At 38.1% G+C, this 21,727-nt stretch overlaps 3 protein-coding genes across 3 annotated transcripts in view; all 3 read right to left on the reverse strand.

Annotated features, from left to right (window-relative positions):
• Positions 1-3,310, reverse strand: part of LOC112149947 (extracellular calcium-sensing receptor) — a 4,559-nt gene extending 1,249 nt beyond the window's left edge. The window contains exons 1-5 of the mRNA XM_024277959.2: positions 3,027-3,310; positions 2,138-2,932; positions 1,798-2,022; positions 1,569-1,692; positions 44-389 (exon numbers count right to left, since the gene is read on the reverse strand). Of these exons, the coding sequence (XP_024133727.2) occupies positions 44-389; positions 1,569-1,692; positions 1,798-2,022; positions 2,138-2,932; positions 3,027-3,284 (1,748 nt within the window). The 5' untranslated portion in view covers positions 3,285-3,310. The remainder of the gene's footprint in view (positions 1-43; positions 390-1,568; positions 1,693-1,797; positions 2,023-2,137; positions 2,933-3,026) is intronic.
• A 5,015-nt stretch (positions 3,311-8,325) lies between these two features.
• Positions 8,326-13,462, reverse strand: LOC112149946 (extracellular calcium-sensing receptor-like). The gene is made up of 5 exons (XM_024277958.2): positions 11,652-13,462; positions 10,772-11,566; positions 10,410-10,637; positions 10,202-10,325; positions 8,326-9,276 (listed from the first exon to the last, which is right to left on the reverse strand). The coding sequence occupies exons 1-5, from the start codon at positions 11,934-11,936 to the stop codon at positions 8,369-8,371; spliced, it is 2,340 nt and encodes a 779-aa protein (XP_024133726.1). The 5' UTR covers positions 11,937-13,462; the 3' UTR covers positions 8,326-8,368.
• A 2,203-nt stretch (positions 13,463-15,665) lies between these two features.
• LOC112149367 (extracellular calcium-sensing receptor) lies at positions 15,666-18,997 on the reverse strand. The gene is made up of 6 exons (XM_024277021.2): positions 18,715-18,997; positions 18,302-18,587; positions 17,363-18,178; positions 17,054-17,284; positions 16,823-16,946; positions 15,666-16,696 (listed from the first exon to the last, which is right to left on the reverse strand). The coding sequence occupies exons 1-6, from the start codon at positions 18,918-18,920 to the stop codon at positions 15,783-15,785; spliced, it is 2,577 nt and encodes an 858-aa protein (XP_024132789.2). The 5' UTR covers positions 18,921-18,997; the 3' UTR covers positions 15,666-15,782.
• Between the last annotated feature and the right edge of the window lie 2,730 nt (positions 18,998-21,727).

Here is a 21,727-nt window from a genome sequence, read left to right on the forward strand (position 1 = left end):
TTTAAAAGCCATCAGGACCACTATTGTTTTCCCAAGTACACAAGAGATGCAGAGGACAAACGTGATGCCGAAAGCCGTGTGCCGCAGCTTGCAGGTCCACTCAGAAGGCTGGCCGATGAAGGTCAGAGAGCAAAGGAAACACAGAATGAGAGAGAAGAGCAGCAGGAAGCTCAGCTCAGAGTTGTTTGCCCTCACCAGAGGAGTTTTTCTGTGCCTGAAGAAAATGAACGCTACAATGGCCGTCAAGCACGTTCCAAATAAAGAGGCGGCAGTGAGCAGGGCTCCCATTATTTCTTCATAGGACAGGAACACTTCCTGTTTTTTCACACATGCATCCCTTCTCTCATTTGACCAAAACTCAGGATGACATCTCACACAGGCGATGGAACCTGTAGAAAAATATTAAATGTTACTGCTTAGGTCACATGAATTCATCAGAAGCATTAGTAAACACACAATTAATCCAGTACTGGAAAAAGTCAACTAGAGCAGTAAATGTCTTTAGGCTTCAAGCATACATAACTCAGAAAGCCTAAAATGTATATAGTTGCCAAAATCTGGCATTGGACATACAGTTCCCTGTATTTTCCACACTATGAGGTACACTTATAAGCCTTAATTTTTCCAAAAAATTTTAAATGGGTCTCATACTGTGAAGTGCTTTACATGGGATTTAACTCTGGGTGTGCTCCTGCAAACAAGGTTGGGTGTGAATACACTGTTGTGGCTAACATTCAGACCAGGAATGCAACAGACATTCATGAACACGTTGTCAGCATATGGTGTTTACACTGGACTGTCACTACCTGATACTAGTACATGTACCTACAGGGTGCAGAAGCTTTGTGCGAAATGTTGAAGTGGTATCAATCTTGCAAATCTTCTCCAGGATTTTTCTTTCACAGCTCTATTCCAATATTTGATAGACTTTGTGTCACATATAGAGTTTATACATGGCACTTTGTGAATAAAACTTTCAACGTATGCTGAATGTTTGCGTGTTTCGTACGTAGAGCCCAGACATATTGAGAGTTTTGAACTCAGAATCCCAAAACGCACATATATGGTCCATCTACACAGATTTTTCATTGAAAGTGGTCACTTAAACGGGCATTGCCTTGGCCGGTGTAAACATAGCATTACTGACAAGGTTGGAAGTTACAGGTATTCTGAATACACCGTCTCTAACGTGGCTTACATGTAGAGAATTACAAACAAGTTCTGTAGTTACGGTGAGCGCAATTATTAAAATCTGCCTGACAGACTTATCTCTGACTTTTATGTCTCACTTAATTCACTTTATAGTTTGGTTCCCCTTTGATACAACTTATGACACAAGTTAAAAAATGGACCATTCATTGATGAAGCGTCTTATAATCTGGTGTGCCCTATGGTGACGAAAATTTAGTAAATTATGTTATATCTTTTAATTACAGTCATGTTTTTATCTTTTCAAATCAGTTGTTTTTAGAACAATTGAGGTATAACTTTTAAGTTTATTTTGAGTGTATTGCAGCTTGTGGCATGAATCATGGGAGTCTTTTGCAGCAAAAATGAGGCAAACACACCTGTGTTGTTGCTTATTTCGCCTTCAGCACATGTTACACAGTCATGGCAGCAAACAGGTTTTCCTTTCTGAAGAACCTTTCGTGTTCCCGGCTGACATGGCTCACTGCAAATCGACACAGGCACCTGTTGGAGCATAGAAATGAAGAAAAACCCTTTTTGGCAAAAAGTAGGGTTTATTGACATTTCCTTGTTATTTACATCAAAACAAGCAAAAGTGAATCAATTTACCTGACGAGAGTTTCTGGCCCAGATTAGATCACTTTGCAGATTGAGCTGCTTGCCTGCAGGCAATGATGCGTCATAAAGGCCGACCGTGACAAAGTCCACAATGCCGTTTTCCTTTGGTTGCCAGTTTATAATCTCATATTTTGCTGCTGGATCTCCATTCTCATTAAAGTAAACTTCATCTCCTTCTTTTGTTTTAAAGTGTATTTTTTTTACGTGCTCTAAAATCTGGTGAGAAAAAATGTTGTGGGTGGTGGCATTGTTGTTTCATGTTTGTTATACTTTAAATGGCTTATTTAATACTACTATATGTAAAATGGGCAATTACCAAGTGAAAGTTTACCTCTAATGGCTGAGGCTGCACATCAGTGTTGCATGTTTTGTTACACCCAAGTATCATATGTAGAGCGTGGGCTACAGCATACACTCCTTTGTAGACGTTGTTAAGAATAGGCATGAGGGACATATCAGTGAAGCTGTTTTTCACTCCTGCCACGTCTTCTCGTCCTGTACATTCTTCCTGAACTTGTGCTGCCGACTCTGAGCGTTTGAACTCACAGCTAAACATTGTCTCCCAGAACTCAATGAACAAGTCATTGTTGGATGAATTGAGGGGCGTAACATCAAGTATAAACTCTTGGAGGCCGCTCACATGAGCTTTGGGAATAGAAAGACCTATGGCTCCGTCCAGGATGTGAGTTTTGTCTCTTGCTGCTGTCTGAAAATCAAAGATCCAGCCCTCGCTCCCAACCCACTGATAACCGCTCAAATTGTGTTTGGAAAACTCGTACAATAACACATCCATGTCCATCCCAGAGAGGAAGCCAACAATCACCTTTGAGGTGGACGCCTTAATCAGATCAGTTATTTTTTGTATCTTATCTGGGGGATCCATTCGAAAGAACGGCACAGAGTATTCCAGACATATGCCCAGCCGTTGAGCAGTTTCTGTGAAAGCAGCCATGCCGCTGTTGCCATAATCGTCATCGGTTCTTATGGCACCAACCCACATCCAGCCAAAGTGCTTGACCAGTTGGGCAAGGGCTCTGCTCTGGAAATAATCACTGGGTATTGTTCTGAGAAAGGACGGGTACTTTGTTTTATCACTGAGGCAAGCACATGTGGAATAGTGGCTGATCTGCAATGAATGAATACATGCTGTTCCTTCATTAAGCAGCAACCATTTGAACACAATCATGCCAACATTTTTAGAGTTTACCATTTCTACCCACCAGAGGTATGTGGAATGGTCCGATGGCAGTGGCAATAGCCGCACTAAGGGTGGAAGTTGTTTCTCCCATTATGGCTTGGACTTGTGCTGCACTTGCACACTCCTTCAAAGTTAACTCTGCTGTATTACCATTAACCAAAGCGAGTGCAACTTTTATGCTTCTAGCAATAGAATCACAGGCATCATACATCTGATAGCCCAGAGTGATGCCTGGCAGCAGGTCTGTTCTATTGTTGATCTCCTCAATGGCATAGCGCATAGCTTGAGCATACTGGAACCCTCTGAAATTCAAACTTAGCACAGACAAATTTTAATTAAGATTTCCATGAGAGACATGTATTATCCGTAAAAAGAAATCATAATAAAAAAAAATGTGTCAATATTCTTAGTCTGCACAAGTGTAAAATTTACCTTTCGCATTGCAGCGGGAGGGGTTTATGTGTAAAGTTTTCCTGTCTGTTCTTCCAGCTGCTGTGGAAAGGGAAGATTCCCCCCAAAATGATGTCCCCATCCTGAACTAGTTGGGGGTTCTCCAGATCTCCACTGTGCCTGCATGTTGTATTTTCAGGCTTTGAGAAAGAAGCAACTAACAGGAGCTGGACAAGTTTCCAACACTGTTGTTGCCAGCTCTGTCTGGACATGGTGGTGAGAGGCAGAGCCAAACCGAAGGGACTCACACCGGTATTTATACATCATGGAAAGACTTCAGCAGCACTAGAACAACTAAGAACTTTAATCTCTGCAGCCACAAGGTGGAGCTAAAAAAGGGAGCTGCCCCATTCACAGCACCTGATGAACAAAATTAGTTTTTAGGTACAGCTATATTCCGAAAAATTTTAGTCAGTTTGTTATTTCACAATAACTTGTGTGTTGTCAGAAGTTTTTAGTTTTACAGAAATAAAGTTTGTAAAGAACATATTTTGAGAAAAGCATAACATGAAAAAAAAATGTAATTTTGCTTAAGTCTTCGAATCTTTTTAATTTGTTTACTTTCATTTTAATTGAAAAATGTATAGTTGTGAGTAGGATGCTGAATGTTTTGCATTCTTTTTTTTCCCTTTTGGGTTTCAATGTTTACATGAAAAAAAATGATCTTGTTGGAATTTTCTGTTTCTTCACATTTTTGTTTTTCCTGCCTTGTTTTAAATTACATGATTTCTCATCATTTGCAGGTACTCTTTTTCTGAATCTTCTATTCCGATTGATAGCAGGAAAGTTTGCAGGAAGTGTTTCTGTCTGTAAGGAAGTTTGAATGTGGATTGAGGAGGCCTTCCTTGGTTCTTATGTGACCCAGCAGGATGCAGTTGGAAGCTGGATGTTTTCTTTGTTTTGCCTGATTTCTATTTACACCTGCTTGGTTCACTTGTAACAACAGTTATAAAGATACTTCAGTCCTAATTATAAAAATACATATATTCTGCTTTTTGGATTTTTTCACAAAAGCCAGACTAGATTAAAAACGTAATGCTACAATAAAGAGGTTAAAACAGAAAATAAGCTAGACATACTGCAATACAGAAAAAAAAATATCTTCAGATGGTAGCATGAAACTTATCATAAAGCTCAGAAACATGTATATAAAATATAGCAATTTGAAATATTTTAAATTGGACAATCATTCTGCAGAATGATTCATAATGCAAATATTTACTTTGCAATGGCACACAACTCTCATAAACTCATATTTAAAGTGACCAAAACGAACCATCCATCCATTTTCAGAACCTGCTGTATCGGGGGCTCCCGGACCAAAGGCAGATTCTACTATTAAAACAAGCTGTCAGCCTGTTGGAGGGCCTAAGACTTTTTTAAAGTAACTCAAATTGCAAACTAACAAAAGTTCATTTTTTGTGTGTGTTATAAAATTTTTTTGGGGGATATCCATTCACACATGGAACTTTTTGGAGAGAACAAAAGACATAAGTGGACCACCAAGTTATAAAGTTACAACAGTGACTCAATTCGAAACAATTTTGCTCCCAACAGTCTATGATCAGAATGATAGATTAACCAAAAACAAAAAAAAAAAAAAAATGCAAAATTACTTTAATCTGACTGCTGTCTGCTTTGACTTCAACGCTCAACTGAACCAATTTTACCCACCTAAGATTCGCAAGCTTTATTTAATGAAGCTCATGCTATTCTAAGCCTTTCAAATAAATCATTTCCATATATATGATAATAATTTACAATTGAGACTCTAAAGAATGATTTTTTAATGAAATATTAGTTATTTTTGCAGGCTCCTTTTTGTACTTGAAAGTAAGACGCGTCGATCTCCGAGGCTCCGCCTTTAGTTTCTTTTGGGTCTCGCCCATTTCATGGGCCTTGGTAGCTTGTCTGCATTTTGCCGACAAAAACAAACAACATCCAAACGTTTAGTTGTCTGTGCAGATTAGGTCCAAGAGGAACCAATTCTTCATGAGGTCAATAATGTAATAGTTTTTCTGATCATTGCTCCACAGAAAGTTGGAGAGGAATGCTCAGAGATGTGTGAATGGAGTGTAACCTTCTCTAAGTGCTGCTGTTGTATGTGGCAGCTCTAAATATCATCAAATGTAGTCACTCTAGCTCTATAGGTTCGATAAGGAGATTGTGCACAGTCATATGTTCTAAAATTTTAAATAGTACACCCCTAGAAATCACACCGAAACAATAACAGTTGGACTAAAATTAAATCATTATTTGAGATTATGACAAAAAATATGAAGTACAGTTTGCAAAAGCTCAGTGTAAATGAAAATTATTTCCAAGTATGTAAAATTTGAACCCAAAATAAAAAACAAGTGGCCACTGACATGAAAAAAATTGTTCAAACAAAACTGAGATCTGATAAAATAGTTTTTCTACATGTACTCGAGTTCAATCCTTTTAAAAAAAAAATAATAATAATAAAATAAAATAAAAAAAAATAAAACCCCTGAGTGCACTCAAATAAATGTAAAGAAACCTACTTAATGTCCAAACCGAGATTTCCAAAAGGTTGTGATGAGAGATGAGTTGAGGGGATTAGAGATGAGAAGATGATGGGATGATGATGGTAGATGGGATGAAACGATGAAGGCCGGGATCCAGGTGAACTCCAACAAAAAAACAAAACAAAAAAACAGTCTACACAAATGTGCAGAAAATAATTAAATATTGTCCATAATAACCTTTTAACATCATTTCTATTGTTTCATAATCTTTTCCTTTTCAGAAAGTTAAACTCAAAATACACCATAAAATTAAATAATTTAACATGCAAAAAACGAAAAGTCGAAACTAGCTTACTGGGTATTTAGCCTGCAACACGTGGTGAACTGAGGAGACGTCACACATGAGACTTCAACAAAAAACATACTCTATATTAATCACATATTTCCTTAATTACCGCAACTGTTTTTTTTTTTATATAAAATTATGTTTCACCTCTTGTTTTAATCCGTCGATGCAATTTACTGGATATAGCAGCATAATATAACACAAAACGCTCACCGAGATAAAGAACGTTTCCACAATTTTCAACTCCACCCTTGGTTTTCACCAGATTTATCTTCTTCACAGGTACACACTAACTGTTGGAAATTAGTGTTTTTGTCAAACTTAGCTCAAATACTGTTTTAATACCTACAATTGTACTCTTTATATTAATTCTTTTTACCTCGCTCAGGTCTTTTTCTTCCTTTCACTCGCTGCTTCTCGCTCATATGGAAAAGAACGTCAAAGATCAATACAAAGACGGGATGATCACTACGAACAAATTAAAAAAACAACGTTTAAAATGTTGACTGCCACCAGTGGAGAAACTGAAAATTACACCCTGTTTAAAGTGAATGTTAAGGGAAAAGTAAATAACTTTACTAGGGTAACAGGAGCATAATACTTTTGGGTGTTTTTGCAAGAATTGATATTGTAATGCTCTTGAAAGCTCAATAAGGCTTAATTTGCATGATTCATCACTTTAATTTGTCCTTTAGCTGTTTGTCCTTTAGCATCAATTATTACCTATTGTTTTATTTTTGGTCTTGAAAAACTTAGTCTTCATTTAAGGCCTACAAACAGGATGCAGTTTGAACAGGATGCAATTTGCTCCATGTTGGAGTTAGTTTGGTCAATAATGTACTCTCTTTCTCCACACTTAATACTCTGCCTGCATTCAGAATAGTTCCACAGTATGATTTGCTAAGATCTAGAAGAGTAAGTTTGTGCACTGAACATGGAATTTAACATAACACAATCATTTCAATGATTATTGCATATGTACATTATTTTAATATTTATTTACTGCTTTAAATAAATTGAAGAAAATCTTAATTTACAGTGAAAACCTTTCTCTGTAAAGCATGTTTTTGGACTGTGGAAGATCAGAGTGGTTTGAGATGCATGCACGGAGAGAACATGCAAACTCCACACAGAAAAGACTATTTTGCAATGATACTCTTTGTACCTGTTCTGCATTAGGGCAAAATATAAACTATTTCTATTTAAATTTAAATGTAAACTTTAAATTTAATTTAAAGTCCCACTTCATTCATCTTTTGATTTATTGTTCCCATTTATCTTTAAATTATGATTATGCCATTTTTGGTCACAAAAAAACAAAACAAAAAAAAATTGTAGTATTCCAGGTCATATTTTCTGCAGAGCGGCAGGAGTTCATCAGAAATTCACCTCTGAAGTTTTGGGCTGGTGCGGAGGCAAGCGAGATAGCACTCTCTCCTGCTAGCTTACAGCCCCTCACAATCCAAGATAATATTAATAGAGAAACAAAAATGGCACAAAATATTTCCTGCCGTACAGTTTTTAGCCAGATGTCAGCTTGGAAGAAGATAGACATTCATTCATTCATCTTCTTGACCGCTTCTTCCCTTTCGGGGTCGCGGGGTGCCGGAGCCTATCCCGGCTACTGAAGGGCGAAGGCGGGGTTCACCCTGGACAGGTCGCCAGTCTGTCGCAGAGAAGATAGACATGGTTCTATTTATCTGAAAGTGGATGCATCAGAATGGAGAAGACCAGGAAGCTTGTGGTCTGCTGAGTTTATTTATAACAATTACAAGCTTTTTCAAATTCACAACAATTTGTATAAAGAAATACTCAGAATTGGAATTTTAAATTTAAGATTTCTTTATATATGTCTCCCATTATGACAAAAATACTACATGAACATCTTTAAAATACATAAAAACACAATTTTCATTGGAAAGGATCTTTAGATCAATAAAGCAAAAAATAAAGAAAATAAAAATACAGCAATTTGTCATTTGACTTAGTCTGTTCTCCATATATAATTATACAAAAGAGCTAAAAGATAACCTAAAGTAAAAAAAAAGTTAAAAACAAAATTTGCATCAGTTTTATTTTTTATTTTGATGATCCTTTACCCATCATATATTTCTTCGTGTTTTTCTCCGGTTTGAGTAGGATGACGTAACATTTAGGAAAGAAAATACAAATGAGCAGCCCAAAACTGGAAGCAAGGATGGCAAAGATTTCCACAGCAACGCTGAACTTCCCTGGAGAGCTGACGTACGCTGGGATGAATGTGAGCCAAACTGCACAGAATATCAGCATGCTGAATGTGATGAATTTGGCTTCGTTGAAGTTATCGGGGAGTTTCCGAGCCAAAAACGCAGAAATGAAACACAAGATGGCCAGAAGACCGATATACCCGAGCCCGGCCCAGAAACCCAAATCTGAGCCCAGAGCGCACTCCAAGATGATTTTATCTCTAAGTTCTTGAAAATTCTTAAAAGGAAAAGGAGGGGAAATGGTTAACCAGAGGACACAGATGATAACTTGAATGAGAGTGAGCCCCAGAACGCTGAGTCTCTGCTGTATTGGCCCAAACCATTTCATCATGTTTCCACCTGGAAGTCTGGCTTTAAAAGCCATCAGGACCACTATTGTTTTCCCAAGAACACAAGAGATGCAGAGGACAAACGTGATGGCAAAAGCCGTGTGCCGCAGCTTGCAGGTCCACTCAGAAGGCCGGCCGATGAAGGTCAGAGAGCAAAGGAAACACAGAATGAGAGAGAAGAGCAGCAGGAAGCTCAGCTCAGAGTTGTTTGCCCTCACCAGAGGAGTTTTTCTGTGCCTGAAGAAAATGAACGCTACAATGGCCGTCAAGCACGTTCCAAATAAAGAGGCGGCAGTGAGCAGGGCTCCCATTATTTCTTCATAGGACAAGAACACTGAGTCCTTTTCTAAGCAGGCATCTCTTCCTTCGTTTGGCCAGGATTCCTCAGGGCATTTTACACACGTGATAGAATCTGTAATGTCATTTTGAAGAAAAAAAAAAATTATTTCATAATTTACAAATCTTACTTTTATTACTGGACAAGAATCCTTATTACGTTCAAAAGCGTAATAACCACTCTGAGAGAACGATATTAGTTTTTTTTTTTAATCGTTCTTGATGTCTGTGTATGAAGAGTATTCCATATGGTCTTTACTATGCTAAATAATGCTTTTGAAATTTTCATTGGGAATCACACTTAATTGGTTTTATGAAATTCAGATAAACTGCACATGAACTTTGGGCTTAAATTGGTCTTGATTTCAATAAATTTTGAATAAGACATCAGGAATTTAGTTTGTGAAATCCTAATTTTTGTATGGTTACTCACCCTGACAGCATCTCTGAGACTTATTTGAGAACACAGAGAACCCTTGTAACATTTCTTAAGCAACATATATTTAAATGTGAGTTTTTATAAACTGTTGCAGGAAAGTGAGAATTAGAATGAACCTTCCTTGTTGATTTTATTTTCTGCTACTGAGGTTTTGACCAACAGAAACATAAATTTGGGTATTATTTGGAAAGTTTAACTCTAGAAGTAGCTGCATTTACTGACTTTAATAACAACAGAATAATATCATAATGGTTGCTTTATGCCTGAACAGTTTTTTTTTACCCGTTGAGGTACTAAATCCCAAACTTGAAACTTTCAAACTACAAGCTTTAAGTTTCCTAAGGGCTTAAATAACTGTTTTATTTATTGTCTTTGATCTGATATAAAGCTGTCAAGATCAAATATATATAGTAGTAATGGTATGAATAATTGTTCATTTTTAATACTTCTTTTTTTTAAATATTTGCTAATATTTATTTTGCCATTATTTAAAATTTAAGGTTGTACTTCTTAGTATTTTTTCTAGGTGACGTTTATAATTATTATATAAACAGTACTAAACCTGTGCTGTTGCTTATTTCTCCTTCTGGACATCGAATGCAATCATAGCAGCAAACAGGTTTTCCTTTTTGGAGGACCTTACGGGTTCCTGGGGGGCACTTGTCACTGCAAACCGACACTGGAACCTGCATGGACAGCACTGTCATTACAATATATATATATTTTTTTTAAAGATCTCCAACGGTCAGAAAGTAACACTTTTTTCGAACCTGTAATGAGTTCTTCCCCCAAATCAAAGACTCGTCTTGTAGATTCAACTGTTTGTCTGCAGGTAGTGACGCATCATAAAGGCCCACTTTGACAAAGTCCACAATACCAGTTTTTCTCGGCTGCCAATTTATAATCTCATATTTCGCAGCCGGATCTCCATGTTCATTGAAATAGACCTCATCTCCTTCTTTAGTTTTGAATCTGATCTTTTTTATGTACTTTAGAATCTGTGAAAATAAACAATAAACCTGTTAGTCATTGCAGATGTATTAGTGAAAGAAAGAAGACAACAGTTTTTCTAACATTTAAAATGGTTTACACCTTTATACTTAATACTGCATAAACTTTCACAATTTATTACCTCTAATGGCTGCAGCTGCACATCAGTGTTGCATGTTTTGTTACACCTTAGTATCATATGTAGAGCGTGGGATACAGCATACACTCCTTTGTAGATGTTGTTAAAAATGGGCATGAGTGACATGTCCGTGAAGCTGTTTTTCACTCCTGCCACATCCTCTCGTCCAGTACATTCTCCTTGAATTTCTGTTGCTGAGCTTAACCGTTTGAACTCACAGCTAAACATTGCCCCCCAGAACTCTTTGAACAAGTCATTGTTGGATGAATTGAGGGGCGTAACATCAAGCATAAACTCTTGGAGGCCGCTGACATGAGCTTTGGGAATAGAAAGACCTATGGCTCCGTCCAGGATGTGAGTCTGATCCACCGCAGCAATCTGAGAATCAAAGATCCAGGACTCGCTTCCAACCCACTGATACCCTGATATATTGTGGTTTGATAACTCCTTAATAAGCACATCCATGTCCATGTGAGAGAGGAAAGCAACAATCACCTTTGAGGTGGACGCCTTAATCAGATCAATGATTTTCTGTATCTTATCCGGGGGATCTGTTCGAAAGAAAGGCACAGAATATTCCAGACATATGCCCAACTGTTGAGCAGTTTCTGTGAATGTAGCCATGCCGTTGTTGCCATAATCATCATTGGTTCTTATGGCTCCAACCCATGTCCAGCCAAAGTGCTTGACCAGTTGGGCCAGGGCTCTGCTCTGGAAGTAATCACTGGGTATTGTTCTGAGAAAGGACGGGTACTTTGTTTTATCACTGAGACAAGCACATGTGGAAAAGTGGCTGATCTGTAGTTCAAAATAACAATTATAAAACAAAATTACCAGTAAGAACATTTCAAAATGAAACTCAATCACTGGCAACCTCACCCACCAGTGGGATCGAAAATGGTCCGATGACTGTAGCAATCGCAGAGCTTGGAGAAGATGAGGTTTCTCCCATTATGGCCTGCACTTGTGCCGGTTTACTGCAGGCATCTTTGGAAATCACAGACTCTGTGTCAGACATCACAGACTCTGTGTCACTCCCACTGGCCAAGTTTAGAGCAACTTTAACACTTCTGGCTATAGAACCACAAGTGTCATAAACCTTATATCCCAGAGTGATGCCCGGCAGCAGCTCTGTACTGTTGTTGATCTCCTCAATGGCAAAAAGCATGGTTTGAGCAAATTGGAACTCTCTGAAATTCAGACTTTATTCAGGCATGTAAAAATAAAATGCAATACAAATTATATGGCAATTTCAAAACCGCAGAGATAATAGATTTCTTTGACACAATTTACCTGGTACATTCCAGTGGCGGAGGATTTTGCTTGTAAGAATTCTCTCTGTTTATCCAGCTGCTGTGAAATGAAAAAATACCCCCCAGCAAAATGTCCCCCTCTTTAGATAGTTGAGGATTTTCCGGGTCCCCTCTTTGGGTGCACACTGTTTCTGTAGACTGAGAGAAAGACATTAGCAGTAGCAATTGTAGAAATGCACATCCCTGTTCTGGCCATTTCTGTGAAGACATTTTTCAGCTTAAAAAAACTTCCCTACATGCAAGGTAAGAACTTTTAATTTTTTGAGGTTGAGTGCAGTGATATAGTGATATTTAGTCCCTATGGAGCTACAAGGTGGAGCAAGAGGAGGGACATGTTGACAAGTCTTTTTCTTTTTTTTTTTTTCAATTGCTTAATCTACGTTCAACTTTTGGGAGTGATTGTGCTTTTGAATTGTGATTGTGCTTTTAGACAGTTAATGTAAACTTTACAAACTTTTAATGAAAGTTTATTGTTGTATTCCTATAAACAGAGTTCTTGTAGATAAAGTAAATGGTCTATTGTGAATTTATTTTGAAACCTTAAGGTAGATGTTGGCAGCATTCTGATTCAATTCATGAGGCCCTGATTCATGACTGATATTGTCTCACAGCACTACAAAAAAAGGAAAAATTAACAGTGGACAGAGTTTTTAATAATGATGATTGTTGCTTGTAAGGAGTAAACAAAGGGTGACAGTAGAGGGAAATACTCTGGAACATCTTTACAAAAAGGACAAACTGCCAGGTTTGTAACTGCAGGAATAAGAGAAGATGATCCAGGTGAATAAACACAAAACCTCTGAACATTATGAGAATGGACAAACTCAGGGACCCCTTTTACCTTCAGAGCTGCCATAATCCTTTATGGCATAGATTCAACAAGGTCCTGGAAACAGTTTGGTCCATATTGACATGGTAGCATCACACGGTTGCTGCAGATTGTTAGCTGTACGTCCATGATGCCAGTCAGTCGTTCCTCCACATCCCAAAGGTGATCTATTGGTTTGAGGTATGGTGACTGTGGAGGTCCAGTGAACTCATTGTCATTTTCAAGAAACTAGTCTGAGAAGATTCCAGATTTATGACATGGCTCATTATCCTGGTAAGAGTTGCTATGAAGATAGATGCACTATGCTCATAAAGGGATGGACATGGCCAACAACAATACTCAGGTAGGCTGTGATGTTGTAACTATGCTCAATTGGTACTAAGGAGCCCAAAGTATGCAGAGACCATTTCACTCATATTCCACCAGCAGCCTGAACTGTTGATACAAGGCAGGATGGATCCATGCTTTCATGATGCTGATGCCAAATTCTGATCCTACCATCAAAATGTTACAGCAGAGATAGAGACTCATCAGATCAAGCAAGCCTATCTGCCTCATGGTTGGACACATGTATTTAAATATGCTATTTTGCATATTTCTGTTGTAACAAGTAATTATTTGAGTTTCTGTTGCTTTTAAATTGGTTGGAACCAGTCTTGCAACTCTTCTCCGACCTTAGGCATCAACAAGGCATGTCCGCCCACAGAACTGCCGCTCACTGGATATTTTCCCTTTTCTGACCATTCTCTGTAAATGGTTGAGTGTGAAAAACCTAGTAGATCAAGTTTCTTAAATACTTAGAGCATCCATCAGGCACCAACAACCACGCCTCATTCAAGGTCACCTCAATGCCCCTTCTTCCCCGTTCTAATGCTCATTTTGAACTGCAGGAGATAATCTTGACTGTGTCTACATGCCTAAATGCATTGAGTTTCTGCCATGTTATCGGCTAATTAAAAGTGTCAACAAGCTGTTGGACAAGTGTGCCTGATATAGTGGCTGGTGAGTGTAGAGCAGTGGGTTTAGAAATCTCTCTTACGAAAGTCAACAATATAGTGTCTTCTTTTGTGGTACTATTTTTAGCTGCATTGTTTACCCAGGGAAAATAATACAGACGATTTTACAAGCTAAAGCTCAATTTAAGGGTTTCTCGCCATGGATACGATGACGTAACCTATGAAGAGTAGACCCCTGTTAGTGTGTTACATGAAAGAGAAAATTACCACTTTAAAGAGGCCTTGCTGACTTTCAGAGAAAGAGAACCAGACATAATTCGTTAAACTGGTGTAAAAGTATTGTTTGATAGCAACTTCTAAAATTCAAATCTGAGTTCTCCTTTCTGTCTAACGGACAATCTATAGATCTTTTCCATTAGACATCCCTAACTGTTGAAAACTGTTTACCTCTTTATGGAGACACACCTATACATGTTTCTGTCGTCAAGTTACTGTTGATTTGGGATTTTAAAGTAAATACGGGAAAATACGCACCGTCAAGTGACTCAAGTGTCATCATGGATGCAATATTCCATTGGGGACCTAAGGAGATTGGTATCCAAAAATCAGCCCTACTCCTTCACTTTTGACTGACCTTTGGCAGCTACTTTGTCCCTTAATAGTTGTATTATTTTGAACTTTTATATATTTTTAAGTTATTGTGTGCTTTTTGGGGTGATAATTATAAACAGAAGTGTCTTATTCAATCCCTGGATAGCTAGTGTGCTTCTTCTATTCCATCAACCCCTGTCCTTGGTAGTTTTTATTGGAAGAATGCATTTGATTTTAGGAGTTAATTGTAGAACGGGCAGGAAGGACTGAAAAATGAACAGAAGACTGGCCCTCGAGGACTGTATTTGGACAAACTTAACAAAGGGTAATTTAGTCAACTTTGTTACTAAATTTCGTCTGCAAGCTAATCTTGACCATATATTGACGTGTGTGTGTTTTTGTAAACCAGTGGATCTGTATATAAAAAAATGTAACTATGGGCATGTATTAAAAAATTGATATGATTTATTTTTATATTCATTTTAGTTTAAATGTAACCAAATGAAAAAAGAATATCAAAAACATGAGAAAATAAACAAACTTTATATCCCCAGTGTGATGCTGGTCACTGTCATGTCTTCAGCTCCCTCAAAATATTATTTTGTACTAAAAAAAGATGTTTTTTTCCCTCACAATGTTTTGAATGTTTGCTGCTTAGTTTTACTATGGTAGAAGCAGGACACTGATTTATGGAGGATTAAACAAGTTTGGGAAGTCATTGATGTTAACCTGAATGATGTGCATATACAGTATATCACATTGAAAACATGTCTGGGAGTAATGTAGATCATTCTGCAGAATTTGTTCAGGACTATGTGATACCTTACTTTAAAGAATGTGTTTTCATCAGATAAAGTTTTTTTGTGGATTTAAAAAAAAGTAAGAACAACACAATTTAGCAACTCACTTTCAGCCCTCTTTTTATTTATGTAAAAAAAAATTGGCATAAAGTTGTGCACCGTATGCAGGATTTTCCCAACTTAGTAGAAAAAAAAAGTTTTTCAAAGGATACCTACTTAGTTTCCACACAACAAGCATATAATCATTGATGTCCAATGTTTCAAATTTATTTACAATTTATTGATAGTGACACATGGAAATTTGAACACAGTAATAGAAAGAAAAGCATATTTTAATTTTTAAACAGGAACCATGCTAAAGGATGTCAACATGTTTTTTTTTAGCATATCTGTACAGTATATGTTATATTCCAATTCCTCTATAATATATTTAAATCTAACACAGTAAATAGTATATATTTCTCTTACTAAAGCACATACTTGTAAAATATCCAGTGATTCTGCTGTTATATCTTAGCACAAATTTTAAATGGCTTCCTTGGTCACTTTACCCATTAAATGTTTCTTTGTATTCTTCTCAGGTTTGAATAAAATAATGTAGCACTTCGGGAAAAAAATACAGCATAACAGTCCATAACTTGAAGCCAGGATAGCAAAGATCTCCACTGCTACACTAAACTTCCCTGGAGAGCTGACATAAGCTGGGATGAAGGTGAGCCACACTGCACAAAATATCAACATGCTGAATGTGATAAACTTCGCTTCGTTGAAATTATTAGGGAGTTTCCGTGCCATTAAAGCTAGTCCAAAGCATAGCAAAGACAGAAGCCCAATGTAGCCTAGCACAGCCCAGAACCCCAATGACGATCCAAGAGAACACTCCAGTATTACTTTGTCTTTGTAATATTTAACATTTTTGTGTGGATATGGAGGATTAATTGTAAGCCACAGAATGCAGATTGAGACCTGGATGAGAGTGAAAGCCAGAACACTGATCCTCTGCTGCACAGGCCCAAACCATTTTAACATGTTACTTCCTGGAAGTGTAGCTCTGAAAGCCATTAACACAACAATAGTTTTTCCAAGGACGCAGGACATGCAGAGCACAAAGATGATGCCGAAGGTGGAGTGGCGTAGCATGCAGGACCACTTAGTGGGCCGGCTAATGAAGGTTAAAGGGCAGAGGAAACACAAACTCAAGGAGAACAACAGCAAGAAACTCAATTCAGAGTTATTTGCTTTGACTATAGGAGTTTTTCTGTGGTGGTAAAATGTTACAGCCACAAACATTGCAAGACATGCACCAAATACTGAGAAAGCAACCAGCAGTATACCCATTAACTCGGTGAAGGTGAGGAATTCAATAGCTTTCAAGTCACAACTAGTCCTCTCTTCACTGGATTTGTACTCAGGGTGGCATTTATCACAATTCACAGCATCTGAAAGGATAAATAAGCGGTACAGATTACACATCTTTAGACATGCTGAAGAAGCGCTGGCTGGGATTTTGCCCAGCAGAAATGCAACGAGCAGCAGGGTAAAGACTACGAATCCTGCAGTCTCACTTGTACTGTTGCTGAACTCCCCCTCAGCGCAGGGGATGCAGTCAAAGCAGCAGATAGGTTTGCCTTTAATGAAAGCCCGATAAGTCCCAGGTAAACAGCTCTCACTGCAAATCGACTTTGGCACCTGTATTGATAAAATAAAAAAAAACATTGTTCTACCAAAAATATTGCTTTTTATAATTCATCTAAACTGTAACTGAATTTTTAAAAAAAAGAAAAAAAAGTATTTACCTCACGGTTCTCTCCAGCCCAAATAGCACTCACACCTGGGTTAACATCAAACTGCTGACCTTCAGGCTGGGAGGCATCATAGTAACCAATGGTTTGGAACAGTGTGTGGCCGGTTTCATCCATCTGCCAGTTTACCAGAGCGTAGCGTGCTACAGGGTCACCCAAATCATCAAAGAACACATTCTCACCAGTGTCAGTGGTGAAATTTACCCTTGACAGGTAATACAATACCTACAGAAAAGGAAAAAAAAAAAGATATTTTACAAGCAGCATTTTAGATGTTGGCACAATATTGTGTTGTTGTGTTACCTGCCATGGCTGTATATTTTTCCTATCAGCGCATGAGTTGTTCTCAAAAGGCCCCTGTTCATTTTCACAGTTGATTAACATGTTCAGAGCATGAGCGATTGCATATGTGGCCTTATAAATATTATTCAGCAGGCTGGTATCTGACACATCTGTGAACGGCAGGTTGACTTTCCTTAGAGTCTCCATCCCATTACACGGTTTGTAATCCTGAGCCTCTGTTTTGTACTTCAGGGTGCAGTTGAATACCATCTCCCACAACTCCACAAGCCCCTGATTTCCTTCTGTAATAGAGGGCTTGCTGTTTCTTAGGAACTCCTGTAATCCAGGGATGGGCGAACTTAGTGCTGCAAATCCGACTGCGCCTTGGACCACAGCATAGTTCATTGGAGTGGCAATTTGTCGATATGTAATCCACCCTTCACTTCCTACCCACTGCAGACCAGTTACACTCTGTGCATGAAGCTCTCTGAATAGTATATCAAGGTCTGTACCGTCTGCAAATGCCACAATTACCTTAGAAGTGGATTTTTTGATAATATTCACGACATCTAAGAAACGCTGCCTTGGATCGGTTCTGTAAATGGCCACAGAGTACTCGACACATACGCCCTCCTTTTTAGCGGATTCGAGAAAAGTGGCCATTCCACCATTTCCGTAGTCATTATTTGTTCTTATGGCTCCCACCCAGGACCAGCCAAAATGCTTCACAAGCTTTGCAAGGGCTTTGCTTTGAAAAATGTCATTAGGGATGGTTCTAAAGAAAGAAGGGTAGTCTCTTCTGTTACTGAGACAGGCACAAGTGGCTGAATGACTTATCTAAAAGACAAAGGGCATTGGATAATTACAACATAGATTTTAAAGTCATCCCTTCAAAATGTGAATAATTTTTGATTCAAATGTGATCTGTGATCAGAAGAAGTGCTCATCTATAACACTCACCACAGGTATATGGAAGGGTCCTAGTGTGCGTGCTATGCCAATAGTAGAAGTGGAGGTGGTGTCCCCAATGACAGCATGCACACTGGAGGGTTTATCACAGCTGCTTTTCTCCCCTTTGTACGCATTCATAAGATTTAACGATGCTCTTATGGACAGGGGGATACTGGGGCAAGAATCAAATATTCTGTAACCAAGGGTCACATCTGGCAAAAGCTCTGAGCTGTTGTTTATTTCCTCTATGGCAAACATCATGGTGTATGCATACTGAAGTTCACCTTGGTCCAGCCTTAAAAAAAGAGACAAAAAGGTTTATTCTGGTAAAAGGCATAACATAAAACACAGAACGATGCAAAGAAAAAAAAAGGATTTGGGGAATTTACAGCATTTATATGTATGTGTGATCACTCTCTTACCCTTCACACTGGATTGAACCTGGGTTGAGTTCAAGAGCTGAACTCGCAGTGACTGGGCTCTGGTGAAAGGAAAAAATTCCTCCAATAGTAATGTCTCCTTCCTTGAAAAATGAAGACAGTTCTTTGGTCCCATACGTTTGACACGTGGGCTTTCCTTCTCTCACAACCACAAGAAAAAAAAGGAGTAGGTCTGCTAGCAGCAGCATTGTACCTCAACGAATGCCCAAAGTTTGAGATTAGCCCTCCAAAGTCTTATCATATTATAGGAGCTCTCCATCACAAAGCCACCAGGTCTTCCACCAATGGCATTGTTTGAATGTGAGTGACAAGAGAAAGGCCCTATTACAAGCTTACACGAACTATCAATTAAAACCATTTTTTACAACAGTAATAATGTACAATAAACATACTTTTTAGGTTGCAATTAGATTGCAAAAAATGTATTTATGCTAATTTTGTATTTTCAGAGTTTTATCTAGTTAATCTTTTTTTTTTATTATTCAAAATTCTATTAAATTTTCTTAAGGTATAATTTTGCAATCATAGTACTTTCCTTAAGAGACTGTCAATTAGAACAACAAATGTATATAAAGCATCTATATTTTCTACATTTGTCTTCAGCAACATAATACCAACAAACCATGTCAGAGCATTTCAAAAGTTTAATTTGATGTATTTGCTTCACACAGGTACATGAAGACTAAAATGAGCGAAAGACCAGATGTTTTGTGTCTCACAGAACATTGGGTGGCAGCTGTTTAAGTCTACATGTTAAGTCTACACTAAAGTAATAAATTCAACAAAAATGAATGTGAGAATATTCAGCTAATCAGAATTAAGTTATATCAGATTCAGCAAACATTTGTCACAAATGCTGCATAGTTATTACATTTAAAATCAAATTGAATTTGATTTGAATGTGTCAATTAAAAACATCTTGATGCTAAATGTAATCATAAACAGCGATGCTTAATGCTAAATGTATGTAAACTATTTTAAAAAGTCGAAATTAAATGTTGAATTTCAAAGTAATTCTAAATGCAAATCATAATTGGAAATGTGCACCTGAATAATGCACTATATATTGAAAATTAATATATATATATACATATAATATATCTACATGCTAAATGTACAATTAATGATGTTATACTTTATGATGGTTGTGAAGCTTATACGCTAAGCATAAATCTTGTTAAGATGTGCCAGGACATGTTTATTACGTGAACAGCACTAACGGGCCCCTTGCTAGGGGTTTTAAATGAAAACCCTTAGCAAGGGGTCTATATATTGAAAATTTATATATATATATATATATATTAGGGCTGTCAGATTTGTCGCGTTAATTACGCGTTAATTTGACATGTGCATGACGCCGACAATTTTTTTGACGCATTAATCGCGGATTCCCTCATGCGTGTCTTTCCACACTGCGCGCGGGCGTCCCCACCCTTTAACTCACCAGCTGCCCTCACTAGATCACGGCAGGTCTCCAACTACCGAGCTGCTAGCTAGAACCGGCCTGACGCCAGGACGCGGAGAGCTCCTGCACCCTAACCCGGGTCCGCTTTGCGTCCAGTACCACGTCTGGTGGTACCGGTCTCGCGTCTGGCCCCGCGTCCCGAGAGCTGCGGACCCCCGACGTTCCGAACAGCAAGCGCACCGGAGGATGTTCTAAATGTAGTTTAAACAACGCCAGTTATTAGTAGATGAAAAGATAAATCTCAGCTTTGAGTGTGTGGCCCGTCCCTCTTTCGCCGCGCGAAAATATGCAAAATATCCCAAAGTTCTGGAGGTTTAAGCGTGTGCCAGCCCTAGCATAGTTGTCTGTCTGCTGGCATATTCATGGCGTGAGCTCCGCTGGACACGTCGCTGCATCGAGCTGCAGCCAGAGAACGCGGCGGCAGTAACAGACTGTCAAACTATCCACAGTGTATCCCGCTTTTCTCAGTCTTTAATGTTTTAAAAAACACAAGTTAATTGGAAATGATAAACCTCTATTTCATTTATCACTGCAGTTCAGCAGAGGAGGAAAAGATTTGGTCCTGACAAAAAATGAACATGAAAGTGTTATGGAAATTTTATTTTTGACGTTTTTTTATTTGATTATACTGAAAGTTGATTGAAGTTTTGAATTTAAAATGCCCTTCACTTGCACTTGGGCTTTTGTTAGGCATTTTATGTTACAGCCTTTTATTGTTAGGAAAGTTTATGTCAATATAATGTTACAAAATAAAGTAGTTCTGATTAAAACTATTAGTTTTACCATTCTTGTTTTCATAATTAATGTAGAACTGCTAAATTTCACGAAGCACACATTTTTTTTCCTAAAGAAAGGCCACATATTAATTTGTGATAAATTTGCGAATAATCCCGAGTTAACTATAGACAATGCGATTAATAGCGATTAAAAATTTTACTCGCCTGACAGCTCTAATATATATAATATATATATATCTAAATGCTAAATGTACAATTAATGATGTTTAACTTTATGATGGTTGTGAAGCTTGTTTAGAGCTAAGGAGTTAAGATGTGCCAGGACATGTTTATTACGTGAACAGCGCTAACAGGCGCCTTGCTAATAGTTTTCAATGAAAAATTAGAATGACATGCCTACTTCTTGGCTTTTTCACCCTTGCACATTCTATAAGTGTTCACCACGACCTCTCGCCCGCAGCATGGCCATAGAAAAAATAGGCATGAACATTTTCGCACTACAGGTTCACCAAGTGATCAACAACCTTGATATTTCCAGTGGGCCACCTGAATGGCCTGTACAGATTTTCCAAATTTCCACCCGCAGACACCCCATAACACCCCGTAAGGGCAGTTGTGACTAAGCAACAAAAGAGGAACTGCTCCTTTATATCCAATACAACAAAATATAATGATTTGAATATTAGGCAAGAATACTACTCAGGTAACTTCTTGGTGAGATGTTTCCCTGCTAGCAAGGCCAAGTGGGCACCATTTGTGTTTGTCCATGTTGGCTTAAGTGCGCACTCAGTGG

The sequence above is a fragment of the Oryzias melastigma genome, linkage group LG13, assembly GCF_002922805.2.
Source record: "Oryzias melastigma strain HK-1 linkage group LG13, ASM292280v2, whole genome shotgun sequence".
In the NCBI taxonomy this organism is placed as follows: Eukaryota; Metazoa; Chordata; class Actinopteri; order Beloniformes; family Adrianichthyidae; genus Oryzias; species Oryzias melastigma.